Here is a 17,308-nt window from a genome sequence, read left to right as displayed (position 1 = left end):
TTTTCAGTGTGCTTGAAAACACTATTGTGATCAACTTTTTTTCATTACCTTTGATGCAAACAAACCTTTATATTTGTTCTTGAACTTTTTATTTCATGCATTACATTACATTCCTTATTTTTCCCTTTATATTTAAGATATCCTTCAGTAATGTCATGAGGAACAAGGCAAGGCTGTCAATTACAGGAAGTGCTGGGGAAAATGGACGTGTTCTGACACCAGAATTTCCAAAAGCAGTGCATGCAGTGAGTCCTGGCATGAGAATGAATGTCAGTGTGACTGATCTCTCGTGATTGATAAGAACCTTTTGAGTGCCTTACACAATGGTCTTTCTTGTGCGTTTATTGTCAACGTGGTAAAAAGAGGCATCCGATATCTTGAAGACTTTTTTTTCTGAACAAGAATTCTAGCGTTCCTGTGGATTTCATCTTGAATAATAAAAATGGATGCTTGGTTGAAAATAAAAGGGAATCAAAAATATAAAACAGAAACACAACTCAATTTTCTACACTTATTCAAGATGAAGCTTGACTGACGTGCACAGCTAGAATTGGAAGATCTGTCTAATGTGACTGAAATCGTTGTACAGGCAACACACCAGTTTCTGAAGCCACTGTTGTTAGTCTCTTGATTCATATGACTTAAGCACACTTGACATCAACTGCATCAAGATGTGACATTTTATAAGATAAAAAAGAGAAAAATAAAACATTTAACATGGAAAAAAATATTTTTTGGTATTTTAAAAAAGGAAACAATGGCTTTTAAATAAATTGCTTCCATTCCGGTTGTATATAACAAAAAAAAATTACTATAAGAGGAAAATAAGGGTTACAACATTAATTGCATATTTTCAAAGCCAAATATACATTTGCTGAATATAAATGAAGGATCTATAAAATAATGGGGTTGTGTAATTCAGTATTATTATTGATAACAAAATAAAAATAGTTCTGTACCTTCTAATCTTTAACATTGATGTTATATTCACAACACTTGATAATGCTCAGTATTTAAAATAAAACTTTTTTTGGTTTCCTATGATTTTATTTCCAAAAAGTTATGTTTGCCCGATAGAGATGAGTCTAACGAGTCGGTTTAAACACTGATAAAATTCAACTCGGTCATCTCAAACATTTCTAGGAAATATTAAGTAAAAAAAGTGTACACTACAAAAATGTGTCAGTTGGTAATTTGCTGATTGTTATTATTTTGCTATTGCAATTTTACTGTGTTATTGTCTCAGTTTTTCCATTTGCAGTTAAAATATTTTTGAGGCAGAGTTGGGTTACTGTGGGCAAAGCATATTATATTTCGTTTTTACTATTTTGTTTGATTTTGAAAATAAATAACAATTGACTTTTAATTGTTCATAGTACTGTGAAACCCTACCTGAACACGTCTTTTTATTTGTATTGTAAATTGGTCTTTGGTACCAGATTCCACATACTGAATATTGTATTATCTGTATTTAAATATTACAGTCTATAAAATTAGGTGACCTAAAATGAAATACAAAGTTCTACTTATCAGTTCTCAATGGATCCAGCAATTCAGCAGGTCCCCTAATGCATCCTGTCTGAACCCGAGGTCCTCTCTTCTGCCCTGCCAGGCCTTAGTTAAAACTTCTAATTCATGCAAATGAGTTCACAAGGGAAGGGCTTTAACAACATTGAACAAGGTCTACCGAGTCTCCTGCTTGGATCCTTATTGGTGGACCTGTAGAATAACTATGCCACTATGTGCCAGTGCTTTATATCTTACTTTAGGTCACCTTATTATATCAATTGAATTGGCCTTTAAATATTATTAGTGTCATATACATGCTTGTTGACAGTATAATCATTGTATTATTTTACACGGCCATTTTGGACTTTAATAGGACAGATTATTCTTGTGTCGATAATAAATAACAGTTTATGAAAAAAACAAAATACCTTATTTAAAGGTATATGTATTATGATCTTTGTGATGCAACAGAAACTGTCATGCACATTATGAGAATAATAACCATTATATTACTAACTATGCTGTGTTATTTCCAAAACCTGGCTGCACCAGCAGCATACATATCACCCCTAGATTAGGAACATTTAGCTGAAATTCTGCTACATCCCCTGTAAAAAGCTGTAATAAGATATTCAGACATACAATTATTTTTTGTGGCTTTTGCTTCATGCAAGAGATTTGCAACTCTTTTTATCTTATATAACTTTATTGACAGTTAAAATTAATCCAAGTTGAGGAGCTTTGCACCAAGTTGAGCAGATTTGAACCAGGTTGAGCAGATTTGCTCCATGTCTCCACCAGTATATTTTTGTCTCGTATATAGCTTGATATGTCCCCACGTTAAAGCTGGATTAAACTGACAATTGATTTCCAAAATTTTGAGATTCTCAGCCAGCAATTGATAGATATAGGAGCCATGGTTCATCTTCCAAGTGTAGACACAACTTGTTGATGCTGATTTAAAAAAGCCATAAAGATTTGCCTGTAAATTTTATATTAATCATTTAACACAAATCAGTGAAAGACTGCATACTGCATAACCCTCACAGTTTTAGTTTATTGTTTATATTATCTTCATTATGTTATTAGTAGTGTTATTTCACAAGGCATACACCCTTTTGTAAAAAAACAGTAGCCATTTAAAGCCACTTTGCATAGGGCTCCCATGTGTCCTTAACTCACAATGCTAGCTTTTCTATAATTGAGACTCCATATGCGCCAAAGTTAACAGTACTAGTGGAGGGTATGTTCCTACAACTGCTTTACTTTATTATCCACCTAAAAGGATGAATGGTGGGAATTGTATGGCCTAACAAACATCAATTCACATGGGTGAACCAATATTTAATTTCTAAATGATGCCAGCATATGTGCACTGTAAGACCCAAAGAATTTGTATAAAGTGATCTAAGTACACTTTGAAACTATGGGGGTTAGGAGGACATAAATAGCTCTTGATAATAATGATGAAGATCAATTCAGCTGTGGCATTTCAGTCAACTTGTCTAAGGTCATGGAAGATAGTGGCAATTTTACTTGTATATAAAAATATAGTATCTCTGAGGAAGCCAAAGAAAGTAAATATTGCATTACATTAATTGCTGAGTTCAAATAACCAAAAAAATAAAATAACTTTCAAAAAACAAAATTATTATATTCTTGTAGCTGGGCGTATATTTCATTACCAATCCTATCCACAAACGGGGCAATGAGCTTATCTGTGCACTTTCTCTTGGGAGTCTAATTAAAATATATTCTCCCTTTATTGTAAAACACTATTTTGTACAATTGCAACTACTATGTCTGTTTATTTCTTTCTAATTGGAAGCGATGACCCTTTGCCCTTGTGCAGCCCCTGCTGATAATAATGTCCATAGAGTGAGTTCTGTACTGATGACTGACCCTTCCATGTGAGAACCACTTCACTATATCACCTCCTCCAAACCAGGGCCAGATTAACCAGAGGTCTAACTGGGCTACAGCCCAGGGGCCTCGGGCATACAGGGGGCTCTTGACAGAGCTCAGCAGCATTATTGATTGGGCCAGGGAAATGCTGCTGAGCCCTGTCACTGTTGTCCTTCCGCGGGGCTTAGTAATCTCCGTACTGAGATCTCGTGAGAGTGTCACAAGATCTCTTCAGTAAGGAGCTTGCAGTGCACCGCGGAAGGACAACAGTGACAGAAGAAGGTAAGCGCTTGGGGGGGCCTCACGGATGGGAGGGGCAGCAGGCGGCTAACAGGGTTGGTCTCACAGGGGAATGGGGACCCTCTTAGCCCAGGGGCCTCCATTCCCTTAATCCGGCCCTGCTTCAAACTGAACTATAATGGCATTGGATTCCTACATTGATGGTTTTTTTGTGAGTATTTCTAAACAAGTCTGTCAGTTACTGTATACAGCAGTAACTACTGCAAGTGTTTGATATGCCAATGTGCCATTAGTGCCAAAAATATTTTGATTTTTGCTTGTAATGTATTGTTTTCAGTAACGGTTCCTTACAAAGCAACCATAAAATGTATTGCCAACTTCTAAGCACAGCAAGGTTCAAATAAAGCCCTTTGCTATTTTTTTTTTTAGTGTGGTACATGTCTATAAAGGGGAAATTAAGTAATTAGTCTGTTAATTAATATATGATCCCCCTAAAATGTGTCCTGGCAAGTAACCTGTATATCGTGTGCTTATCCAGTACACTCACCACTAACCTGAGCAAGTTGACTGATTATGCTTACATAATTTTAGGTGTGAAGCAAAATGAAGAAAATATATTTTAATAATGCCTATGATGACTATAGTTCACATCGATTATTTGATCTTGTGTACTGAATGTGAATCCGTGGCCACTAATTGATGATAGCAAACGAAGATACAGTATTAACCAGATGCTCCAATGAATGACAGTGATTGAGGGCTCAGTTATTCTATGGTCAGACTACTTTCATTTGAACCATTTTATCCAAGTGTATGTGGAAATGTTTATTATTATTATTACTATTATTATTATTTTAGACTCTGCTATTGGCATTTAATAACTTTGCCTCATTTAGAAGTGCTGTAGATCTACAAATATAAACAACATAAACACTATCATCATACTATGCTGCTATAAAATGTGAAAACGCCACAATGAGTTAAAAAAAATCAAAAGTATAAGGGTGCACCCTCATGTTTCCATCAATAATGTTGCTAAAAGATTTTGTAACAACATTCAATAATATATAGAAATCCCATATGGCTTATTAGCATTGCCTGCATACAGCTATAAAACTTTTTACGCAATTTAACCACCCTATGAGCCCTGTAAATACATGTAAAGTTGCACTACCACCTCCTTAAATGTTTTTACCTCCCCAAGCCGGTGCCCTAGGGACTGCTGCATGCAGCTATTTTATCCAAGCCTCCTCTGTTCCCCTTACTGCCCCAGTGGTTGTGAGCGGGAGTACATTTAAAAGTGGTGAACTGACTTCATTTCGCAGTTCTGTATTGCAGAAGAGGAAAACCCCCAGGAAAATCAGCTACATGTAACAGCTCCCATGGCTCCGGTAAGAAGGAGCGGCACATAAGTAAAATATTTTACGTAGTGGATAGTGGCATTTAATCCAGATCTGTGAAAATAAGACACATACATTACTGGTCCTCCATCATATTAGGTACTAAAAGACAACAATTGTGATGACAACACCAGTTTGCTGTTATCACAATAGTATACCAGTTTAATTGCAGTGCTTACAGTGCTCAACTCAACTTCTGGGTCTGCCGTTTTATAAATCGATTGAGAAACTGCTTCAACTGTTTTCCATGATCAAATATGGACATACAGTCATATATATATATATATATATATATATATATATATATATATATGTACAGCTTTGAACTATGTGTAAAGATAAATTTCAGTGTTTTCTATAAATATCAAGATAAAATCATGTATATAATGTGGGAGCATATACAGGACAGAACATACAGGCTGGCTGATGCACATCTTTCTTAAAGACTGAAAGAAAGTGAACGTTTGATATTCATGTTTTGGTACGTAATCCAGTATATAACATATATAGGAAACTATCTGTGTGTACTTCAGTGAAGAGTCCTGCCAGCAGCAAAAAGAGTTGAAATAATTTTGTATGAAAACTGTTCAAAATCATTTTGAAAATGTATTGTGTTAATTTGCTACTAACTTTTTAGGTCTCTGCTTTCAACAACATTTGGGTTATGCAGTGTTATGTAATATGTGTATATCAGTACAGATCTGCAATGATGCTATTTGGAATATACTACAAGAATATAGGTTTCCTATTCTAAAAGGTATCCCTATACAACATTATATAGTTTGCAAAGAATGCCATTGAATAAACTTATGACAAATTATAAACTTTTGTAACTTACATTGAAAATTAAATTTAGGAAGGTCAAAATATAATATATGCTAAATGAATTCAAATGGCATTTATCTACTTTATATTCAATTACCTTTTTAGCTGATGTCACGCCGAGCTTTAAGATATATAACACTTGTAAGGAAAGGTGCTTTTCACTAGGTCTAAGTAGCTTGAAGTTAATTTCACTGCCAATTTTTTTTCAAAAACACTAGTCTATTTTCCTACATAAAATATTATAAAAGTATATGGACAAAATAAAAAAATATCAAATCTACTCCCTGAGAGGCAATGTTCATAAGTTAAACATTTAAATGAAAACATTTGGTTTGTTTTGTTAATCTTAAGTGTTCACTTCTGTTATAAATAATTAAAATATGGAATCAACCTTAAATATTTAAATTCTGTGTTTGTTACAGAAATAAGTAATGGCATTATTGAAATGAGTACTCATTGCTATGGATCGTAAAGGTATGTTTTATCATGCTGTCATATAAGATTGTTTCAGCAATTGAATGACTTAATATTGTTTTGTCTAATTACATGACAGCACCTTATTGGATTTATGTATGGATCATTTAATGGATTAAGAAGGAACTAATCGGGCAATGGAACAAAATGTTATGTATTAAGATTACCATGTTCATTTTTGGCTATGTATTTTTGTTTTGTGATCGAAGTGCCTTTGAGGAGTGTACTTTGAAAATAAAAGCTTAATAAATGGGGAAAAAATCATCACCATGATGACCCTGCCAATTAAAACAATATTAATGTTTTGAAACATGTATACTGTATATAACTGATGTCTTATTTATCAAATACTCATCCTCGAGAACGCTATTTTGTATCTCAATACACAACATCATTTTTCTTTTCTTCCTGTCTTAATTGAATGTCACACACAAAAATGACAGATGCATTATTTTTTAGAGTTTTTAGAATTCCATTAAATAATGGTTAATACATTTATAAAGCACAAGTGTTCAGCTGAGCACACATGCTAGATATGCACTATTATTTGCAAATATATCACATGTCCTTTAAAAGAAGAATTACCATGAAATTAAAATGAAAATACATTTATAATAGCAAAATAATGAATACTTTAATATGGTCATAATTTTATACAACACATTGAAAATAATATATAAATCATACTTTGTAAATTGAGCACATACAGAAAACAGGTTGTGACTTTAGAATTCTCAGGAGTAAAGTGCTGGTATCAGATTTTATAAGTGAAAACTAATGTGATATTTTATAATACAATAAGATAGTGAGATGTTGGGGTGATTCTTTGGTCTGTTGCTCAGTCACTTAAACAATATTATACAACAATTGCACATCCTTAGACCAAATGGTCTAGGTAGTAATATCTACATCACAAATTGAATACACAATAGTAATCATGTAAAGTCTGTATCCAAAGAGCAAAGGTTATGTACATCTTAAAAACTGCAAACTACAATGCCTTATCGAAAATGCAGAAATAATAAATAGTAATATTAACAGTGGGCAACAAACTTTAATTTTTCTTATGTTAAATTGATCTGATACTGCGTTTCTTAAAGTATTTTTTGCGCTGTTTTCAAATGTGTTTTCCAAATGTATGTGGAGGGTAAGGTTTTTCAGTAGCATGCATTTCATTTTTTTAATTGGTATTTTCCAAAATATACACAATAAAATACATGTACAGTTAACTTGCCTAAAATGTACTTTTAGTTAATTTTTTTGCAGTGTTTAGCTTGAGGAACATCCTTTTTTTTGTCCAGCAGTAATCTTAAGCATTTTCCTTGGTAGCAAGTTTCCGTTGTTGATATATGCTGGTGGAAGTGTTCACCATGTTTGTCACTTACATCTCCAAGCTTTTTTTAATTAAAAAGTCAAAATGTGGATCCGAAAAATGGATTTTCAGAGACATATTGTATCCCACGGCACTGTAGCTTTCAAGAAGTTCACTAACCAGTTCTTTGTAGTTATCAGCCTTCTTGTTTCCCAGGAAGTTTCTCACGACATTTTGAAATGATCCCCATGCAGCTATCTCAGACTCATTCCAGCTTCTCTCAAACTCTGGATCCTTCATGAGCTCCCTTATTTGTGGTCCAACAAGTATCACCTATTTTTGCATCATTGATTCTAGGAACCTTGCTCTTTAGGAAAAGAAAACCTTGGTCATTAAGATCTAACACATTGATGAAATTCTTTGTTAAACCAAGATTGATATTCAATGGTGGAAGGCACACTTTCTCGGGGTTCACAAGAGACTGACAAATTACATTTTTCTTTCTAGGTGTGAGATCTTCTCTTAGCCACTGCTTTTTGATAAAGTGGTCTTTTTTGTTTCTACTATCCCACTCACATAAAAAGCAACAGAACTTTGTGTATCCAAGTTGAAATCCTAGTAGAAGAGCTGTCACCTTTAGATCATGTGCCCAGAATATTTTTTTTACTTTATTATTGTCAGTAGCAATTTCATATTGTCATGCGATTGTCATTATGAAGGAGGACAGTTTTCACACTTGTTTTTTAAGAATCTGTAGAAAGTCTCCATTCCTCAGGGATGTGCTGCTGTTCGAATGCATCTAATAAAGAGTCCACATCATTGTTGTACACTAAGTCATATTGCATGGAGAACGGGTGTTCTAATTACTTCTGTCAGATGTATAATTTTTTTTATAAACAAGTATGTCTGTTACAAAAAATTGGAGCTCTTAGGACAACTTCTGACCTAATTTTCGGAATCATCCCCAAAAAATATATAAGTATCACCCAAAATGATCCATTTAACAAAATCATGGTTGAATTGTGTAATAATAGGGTAGTAATAAGATGAGTCATCTGTGACTTACTTTATTAAAACAAAGGCAACAGATCCACTTCCATAGATGGCATATTCAATCGAATTTTAATGCATTAAAATGTAAAATGTTCATTCACTGGTAATGTTCATTCACTAGATGATTCACCCTACATGTTCAAACATTCTATTTAATTTGTTAGACTTTTTTTCTCTGAATGTATTGCTCATTTTATATAACTATTATATTACTTCTGAAAAGTTTAGAACATTATTTAAAGGGTCTATTTTGTTTTAAAGCGTTAGTTAATATATTATAGGTGTATGTTTTATATCATTGGCCAAGATAGATAAAAAAATATTTGAAAGTATGGGATAAACAGTGTTTAATGCAAACTCCAACATTAAAATATATTTTCTATCAAAATGTTAAAGCATCATGCTGTCCTGCAAAATTGGAAATTTCATTATTATTCCATATTTATATAGCACCAAAATATTGCACAGTGCTGTACAATCAGATAATTATTTAGCAACATCAATCATTGTGCTCCAGTGGAGCTTGCAAACTAATTTTTCTACCATAGGAACACAAACACATTAGCCTAATTTTAGCTGGGATAGGAATAACCTATGTGTATGTTTATAGAATTTGTGATGAATCCAGAACACCTAGAGGAAACCTCATGGGAAAATATGTAGACCATACAAGTACCTAGATTGGAAAGAAACCCAAAGCCCTGTGCTGCAATGCAGTAGTTCCAACCACCATGGCTTCCATTATGCATCCTGTCTGCTCCATGTAGCTCGTTTTAATAACTTGTCGATAAAACAAAATCCCAATTTAGTGATTATGTGCCTAAATTGGCTGACGTTGGCAACAGTCTATCCATAAGGCAAACCCCACTGTTACCCACTCAGATTTACCCATCATCCTGGGCAAAAAATGAACTCCGCCACAAACAGTGCCATCCCCATAGCTTATGTGCAATCTGATTGTAAATGCAATCTAGTGAGTGGGTTATAATCTATAAAAGCTGACATCGGCAGCTGCCATGTAAGAATTCTAGAAACAAGTATGCTGTGTGTACTTTGTTTTAATTGATTTATATGTTTTTCAATGTTTTACATTGTAATCAAATTCATATATTTTGTGTGTATATATATATAATTATTTCTTAACAAATTATTTCTTAACAAGCAAATTTTATAATCTTTTGTGCCACTCAGAGTCAAAGAAAAGAACACCCTGCGTCTCACACTCAAGCACAACACCCTGTTTTTCCCCGCTTAATAAATATGTCACCGACACCCCCTGACAAAATTACTTTCATTACAAAAGCGAAAAACTTTAGATTTTAGAAGAAAGAAATATATTGGATTTTTTGGGGTCATGCTACAATGCCGCTCACACACAAACACAGCACCTATTGTTTTGCACGCTTAATAAAGAGGTCACTGAGACCGCCAAATTGAAAATTACTAGAAAAAAGAAAAGATTTTAAAATAAATAATTGTTTTTTTGAGTGGATGCCTGCTCCATAAAGATATCACTAAAACTGACCCTCAAAAGATTGCTTCTTTCACTACAAAAACTTTGGATTGTAAATGAAATAAATCAAATTGTTTTTTTTAGGGTGTAATGCTTAGACTCACATAGCAATAGCATCCTGCTTCCACTAAATAGAATTAGGAAGAAATATTATTTAAAAATTATGTCCCACTAAATAGAAATTATGTCAATATAATATATATAGTACTGTATAATATATACTATACACATATACAGTAGCCAGTACTCTATCTAAACGCTATGATAGACTGACACTTAAATCGATCAGCAAACTATTCTAGATGACTGAAATAAACTGCATTAGAAATAATAACAGCTATTGTTTTCTATGTAAAGTTCCCTATTTCACCCTCTATAATGCTCTAGTCCCTCTCTACATGCTACTTTAGGAGCACAGTCTGCAAGCCACCCTGCTCCCTACACACTGTCATCATCATCATCAGTTATTTATCTAGCATCACTAATTCCGCAGCGCTGTACAGAGAACTCATTCACATCAGTCCCTGTCCCATTGAAACTAACAGTCTAAATTCCCTAACATAGACACACACACGGAGAGAGATTAGGGACAATTTTGATAGCCCCCAATTAACCTACCAGTATGGTTTTGGAGTGTGGGAGGAAACCGGAGCACCCGGAGGAAATCCACACAAACACAGGGCGAACATACAAACCTCACACTGTCTGTTTTAAAGTGGCAGGTGAGACCAGTGGGGAGGGCTATATGTGTTTGTATGTATGTGTGTGAGTGTGAGTGTGTGTGTGTGTGTGTGTGTATATATATATGTTTATATTCATACATACACACACACACTGTGTATATATGTACGGGATATTGATTCAAAATAGTTGATGCGAAGAATTGAGTTGTGTTTTGTTTATACTCAGATCCACAAATCTCGGATCGGACTGATTTCTCTGAATCCGTACCTCTCATCTCTAGTAGTTTTATTTTGTGATATTTCACCTGCGGGTACCAATGGATATAGGGATTACTGGAAAATACTTGAAAAATACAGAGGAATCAGTGTTTTGTCTGGGATGTTATTGATGGAATCACTGTTACTAAAATGGACTGAAATGTCCATTTTAGTAACAGTGAATCTTCCAGTCTATGAGAGTGGACTGAAAGATTTAATTAACTGTGTTCTAATTTAAAAAAAAGGGACACATTATCCCTTGATTACATTGTATTATAGTTTGGGGTAGTAGGGATAATTAGAAATATATTTACTTTTTACATAAATGATTCTGATTAGGAACGGTTGTGGAGATTCAGCACTTAACCTGTAGAATAAAACAAATAATCATCATCATCCCTATTATTTATTTATAGGGCACCACAGATTCCAGAAGGTCAGACAATCAGACAATCATCATACAGATATGACTTACATGAATATAATGAACATGAACATAGACATGAATATAGCTAACCATAGTAATAAATACATTAATACAATTAGGCATGGTAGGAGCATCAGTTACAATATAGATCAATTATAGACACAGACACAAATTCTGTACATATGAATAAATAAACAGCATAGAACTCACCCAAAATTCAGCAAAGACATGGCAAAGGACATACGAGGTAGATGGACAGTGATTTGACACGATACATAGGGTAAAAAGCACAGTAGGAGCAAATGGGACACAAAAGCCCTTGATACACAGAGGAAATAGGGGATAGACATGAGGATCTATGAGATGGTAAGGTAGGCAAACGTGAAAAAGTGGTATTTAAAGAAGTGTTTTGTCACAGATTATCATCATCATCAACATTTATTTATATAACGCCAGCAAATTCCGTAGTGCTTTACAATTGGGATTATGATACAAAAGTCCACCTGTTGGTGTTTGCACGACTCTAGTAGGTGGTGCGGAGTCTGGCGTGCCTCCGATCTTCTTGTGGATTTATGTAACGGGCTTCGCAAAAAAAGATAAGATACCTGTGGTCTGTGAAGACAGTTACCAGATGTAGGGCACCCTCCAGAAGATGACACCATTCTTTAGGGGCAGATTTGTTGGCTAATAGTTCCTTGTCCCCAATTCCATAATTACTCTCACTAGGGGAGAATCTTCAAGAGAAGAATCCACATGGCGAATGAATGTCAGAATCCGTCTTCTGAAATAGTATAACCCCATCGCCTACTGATGAGGCATGAACCTCCAGAAAAAGGGACGATGTTGATCTGGTTGAGCCAGTACAGAATTAGAGGAGAAGGCTTTCTTTAACGTATAGAGAGCTCAAGCGGCCTGGGGGGCCATGATTTAGGGTCAGCAGACCTCCGGGTAAGGGCTGTGATGGGAGCTTTAATGATCGAAAATACCTTAATAAACTGAAGGTAATAATTGACAAAGCCGACAAATCTTTGGATAGCCTTGAGACCTTGAGGTTGGGGCCAGTCGGTGAAACCTTAGCTGATCCATTTGTAAACCATCTCTGGAAACAAGGAAAACAAGGAAACCAAGGAAACGGAGCCTGTGGAACTTCAAAAATACATATTTCTAGCTTGCAATACAAGCGAGTTTTGCGTAACTAGGTGTTAGGCACTGTCTCCGCAGTGCTGCTGCTGCTGGGGACAAACGCCCAACTCCTTGCTCCTCTCCTGCGGGGGCGGGATTCTTTTTTGTCAAAAAGAAGGATGGAACACTGAGACCTTGCATCGACTATCGCCAACTTAATGCTATAACCATCAAGAATCGCTATCCTCTTCTCCTGGTCTCCGAATTATTTGACAGAATTCATGTTGCCCAGATTTTCACCAAGCTTGATCTCAGAGGAGCATATAATTTGGTTCGCTTTTGAAAGGGAGATGAGTGGAAGACAACTTTAAATACTTGTGATGGCCATTACGAGTATCTCGTCATGCCCTTTACAATGCCCCAGCTGTATTTTAGGAGTTTATCAATAAAATATTTTGGAACCTGTTGTCATTTACCTAGATGACATTATCATCTTCTCTCAGGATACCTCTACCCATTGAAGTCCTTCGCAAGAATCATCTTTTATGCAGACTTGAAAAATGTCTCTTCGAATTGCATGCGGGTACCCTTTTTGGGCTATCTAATCTCCAGCTTTGGTCTTCAGATGGATCCTAAGAAGGATGATGCAATTTTCTCCTGGCCTCTGCCCTCAGGTCTCAAAGCCACTCAACGTTTTATTGGATTTGCTAATTATTACCGCCAATTTATTAAAAACTTCTCCACCATCATCGCTCCTAATATGGCCCTCGCCTGTGCCGGTGCTCATACGAGAATCTGGCCCAGTCTGCTGTTGCCGCTTTCAACACATTTCCTCTGCGCTAGTCCTCAATTGACCTGACCAGAGTAAACCTTTAATTCTGGAGCTTGATGCTTCCACGGTTGGGATTGGTGCTGTTTTATCCCAAAAGTCTTCTTCTGGTACCCTGCATCATTGTGGCTTCCTGTCAAAGAAATTCTCTTCTTGTGAAAGGATTTATGGCATCAGTGATAAGGAGTTGATGGCCATTAAGTCTGCTCTGGAGGAGTGGAGACTTCTCCTTGAGGGAGCACTTCACCCTGTTACCATTTTTATGGATCATAAGAATCTGGTTTATTTACAGACTGCTCAATGCCTTAACCCTTGTCAGGCCCGTTGGTCTTTATTCTTTTCCCATTTTCAGCTGAATCTTGTCTTTTGTCCTGGTTCTAAAAATGTCAGAGCTGGCACTCTCTCTAGATCCTTTGAGAATTCCGATGCCATTTTGTCATTTGAACCTAAACTTATCTTCAATCCTACTAGCATTGTGGCTCTCACTTGCTCCTCAGTCAAGACACCTCTTTTTGGTAGTTCCTTTGTTGAACCTCATCTCCATTACAAAGTTCTCCATGGGCTCATGTTTCTAACTTTGCAGGTCATGCTGGCCTTAAAAGAACAGTAGCTTTATTGTCACGCTATTATTTAAAGCTTTCTCTCCCTGCTGATGTCCCAGAATTTGTTGCAGCCTGCCATGTTTGTGCCCGGCACAAGACACCCAGAAGCCTTCCTGGAGGGCTACTCCATACTCTACTTATTGCTGACTCTCCATGGTTCAGTATATCCATGGACTTCATTACGGAACTTCCAAGGAGTCATGGGTTCAACACCATCTGGGTTGTGGGGGACCATTATTCAAAGATGGCCCATTTTACACATCTCCAGGGTTTACCCTCTACCACCCAACTCGCTCCTCTGTTCATCCAGAATATTTTTTGCCTCCATGCCTGTCCTAAAGAGATCATTTCAGATAGAGGAGTGCAATTTTTCTCCAGATTCTGGAAATATTTCTATAAAAGCCTTTGTATTGAACTTAAATTTTCTTTGGCTACCATCCCTAGACCAACGGGCAAACAGAACGCATGAATCAAGACCTTGAGTCTCTCCTCCGGTTGTATACCTCTGAACACCAAGCGACCTGGAGTAAGTTTTTACCTTGGGCTGAATTCACCCACAACAGCTTTACAAGAGAATCCACCTTCTTTGTTGTCTTCGGAAGACCTTCTCTGAGATTTGGACCCAAGCCAGAGCCAACCTTGCCAGATCTGTTGGACGTTACAAGAACTCTGCAGAACTCTGCAGATCATCGTCGAACATGTTTTCCTGTTCTCCATGTAAATGATAGGGTATAGCAGTCCACTCGTAATTTAAAACTTCATGTTCCATCTATGAAACTGGTACCACGTTTCATTGGGCCATTTCCAATTTCTCAGGTCATCAACGCTGTATCCTATAAGCTCCAACTTCCTCCATCCCTCAAGATCCACAATTCTTTCCACATTTCCCTTCTGAAACCGTTGGTCCTCAACAATTGTTTTAGAGAACTTTCTCCTTCTGCTCCCATTCAAACCACCTTCGGGGAGGAATTCAAGGTAGAACGTATTCTGAAATCTCTACTCTCTCAAGGCAGGACTCAATACCTGGTTCATTGGAAAGGTTACGGACCAGAGGAGAGATCTTGGGTCTTTGAGGAGGATCTCCACGCTCCTCGCATTTTGTCGATATTTAAGGGAGGTCTGACCTCCCTGGCAACTAGAAAGTAGGGGGTTACTGTCAGGCATCGTCCCAGCAGTGCTGCTGCTGCTGGGACCAACGCTCAACTCCTTCCGGCTGCAAGAGTTCCGTTGTCTAGCAACGGGATGCAGTGTCTTCAGCTGTCTGCACGCCTTTGCCTAGTGGCAGGGACGCTTCCTGTCAGTATCGGTGGGCTGTCCTGTCCGCATCTGCCTATGCGGAGCAGGCTTCCCAATGCTCCAATCAGGAGCGTCCTGCCTCTATTTAAACCTGCCTCTGACACCACATGGGTGCCATAGTATTAGGCTCACACCTGATCTCCACCGTTTGTTCCAGCCTTCTGTTTCTAGTATCCTTTTGAATTGGCTTGGTACTGACTACTATCTGGATCCTGATTTTGGCATTGACTCTGCTCCCCTGGTACTACGGCGCCCCTGACTACTCTTTGGCTCCTGATTCAGTACTGCATCGCCCTCCTGGTTACTACCTGGGCCTGTCTGTCTATCCGCTGTTCACCTATCTCGCTGGTGACTGTCTTGGTGAGCCGCGACCTGTGCACCCTTTGCAACCAAGTCCATACCTCCTTGCAGGGGATCCTGGTGATTACCAAGGGTGTGTTAGACTCCGCGCCTCCATGCTCACTCGCGCCAAAATCAGCAGATAGCCTCCATCACACTTCCGTTGTGACAGCGGGTCAATGCCTACTTGACATGGATGTGATGAGAGGTAAGGGGCCTGATTTATTAAGGATCTTAAATGAAGAGGATTCTTATTTCAGTCTCCTGGACAAAACCATGTTACATTGCAAAGGGTGCAAATGAGTGTTCTGTTTTGCACATAAGTTAAATACTGTCTGTTTTTTCATGTAGCACACAAATAATTGATAGCTTATTTGTACACGGAAATTTAAAGTTGATATGTGTGTGCTACGTGAAAAAACAGGCAGTATTTAACTTATGTGCAAAACAGAACACTAATTTGCACCCCTTGCAATGTAACATGGTTTTGTCCAGGAGACTGAAATAATCTTCATTTAAGATCCTTAATGAATCAGGCCCAAGATTCTGATAAAATATCAAGATATCTTCAAGGTAGACAACCACTTTGGTACATAACAGGTCTTGGAAAATCTCTTTCATAAATGATTGGAAGACCACCGGGGCGTTGCACAGGCCAAAGGGCATCACAAGATATTCAAAATGCCCATATCGACTCCTTCACGAATACGAATCAGATTATAGGTTCCCTGAAGATGGACCTTGGTAAAAAAAAAATCGTGGCACCCTGCCATAACTCCACCTCATCCTGCTATGAACATCCAAAGAATGGTGAAGGATTATTTTTTTTTTTAATGGTATAAAGACAACAGTTTTAAAAATAAAGTACAACGTTGCTTGCAGAAGTAATATAAGCATGGATGTCTAAATAAGCGTGTTTATGCATTACTCACACCTTCCACTTTGCTTCCACTTTGTTTCATCAATATTGCAAATGTACCTAGCTATATTTTAATTTTTTGGGGATTGGGGGTCTGATTCGAAGCTCAGTGATGACCCTGCTTTTTGCTGTGAATGTCAGTTGCTCCTTTTAGTGCATTGTCTGGAACAAGATCCAATATACTCATGTCAGAGTGATCACAGCCACCTGGTGGATCTACCCTTCTAAAATTTGTTTTTTTAATCATCCTTTCAATTGCTTCTCTCTCGTACGTGTGACCACATACTTTGTTTATCACTGGGATCACCATGTCCAACTGTGTTATAGGACAAGTAAAATTCACAGTGCTCTGGGTGATGGCGATCTCCCTTCTTCATCTTCCAAAGCTTCATCTGCAGGAGCCGTTGACACACCAATTTGTTTTCTCAGGTCTCTTAGGTGTTCTTTAAACTGCACATATATATCAGCCTGCCTCAGGGCCTCTTCTGTATTATTCTTCTGAAGCGCAGTATATCTCTCGTGTACAAGCTCTCTTAAATTAAGGATCTCATCCGGTGGGTCTTGTTTTAACTTAAGTATGGTCTCCTCAACTGCATCTCAAT

General features: G+C 37.1%; 1 protein-coding gene across 4 annotated transcripts in view; it reads left to right on the top strand.

Moving 5' to 3' along the window:
• Positions 1 to 6,667, top strand: part of GRIA2 (glutamate ionotropic receptor AMPA type subunit 2) — a 143,628-nt gene extending 136,961 nt beyond the window's left edge. For 2 of the 4 annotated variants that reach the window (XM_075198247.1, XM_075198252.1), the window contains one exon: positions 138 to 6,667. In XM_075198247.1, the coding sequence (XP_075054348.1) occupies positions 138 to 293 (156 nt within the window). In that variant the 3' untranslated portion in view covers positions 294 to 6,667. The remainder of the gene's footprint in view (positions 1 to 137) is intronic. The other 2 variants (XM_075198242.1, XM_075198235.1) reach the window with 1 other exon arrangement.
• Positions 6,668 to 17,308: the final 10,641 nt, after the last annotated feature.

The sequence above is a fragment of the Mixophyes fleayi genome, chromosome 1, assembly GCF_038048845.1.
Source record: "Mixophyes fleayi isolate aMixFle1 chromosome 1, aMixFle1.hap1, whole genome shotgun sequence".
Lineage (NCBI taxonomy): Eukaryota > Metazoa > Chordata > Amphibia > Anura > Limnodynastidae > Mixophyes > Mixophyes fleayi.
Note: the sequence above shows the minus strand (reverse complement) of the source record. Positions and strands in the feature narration are given on the sequence as shown.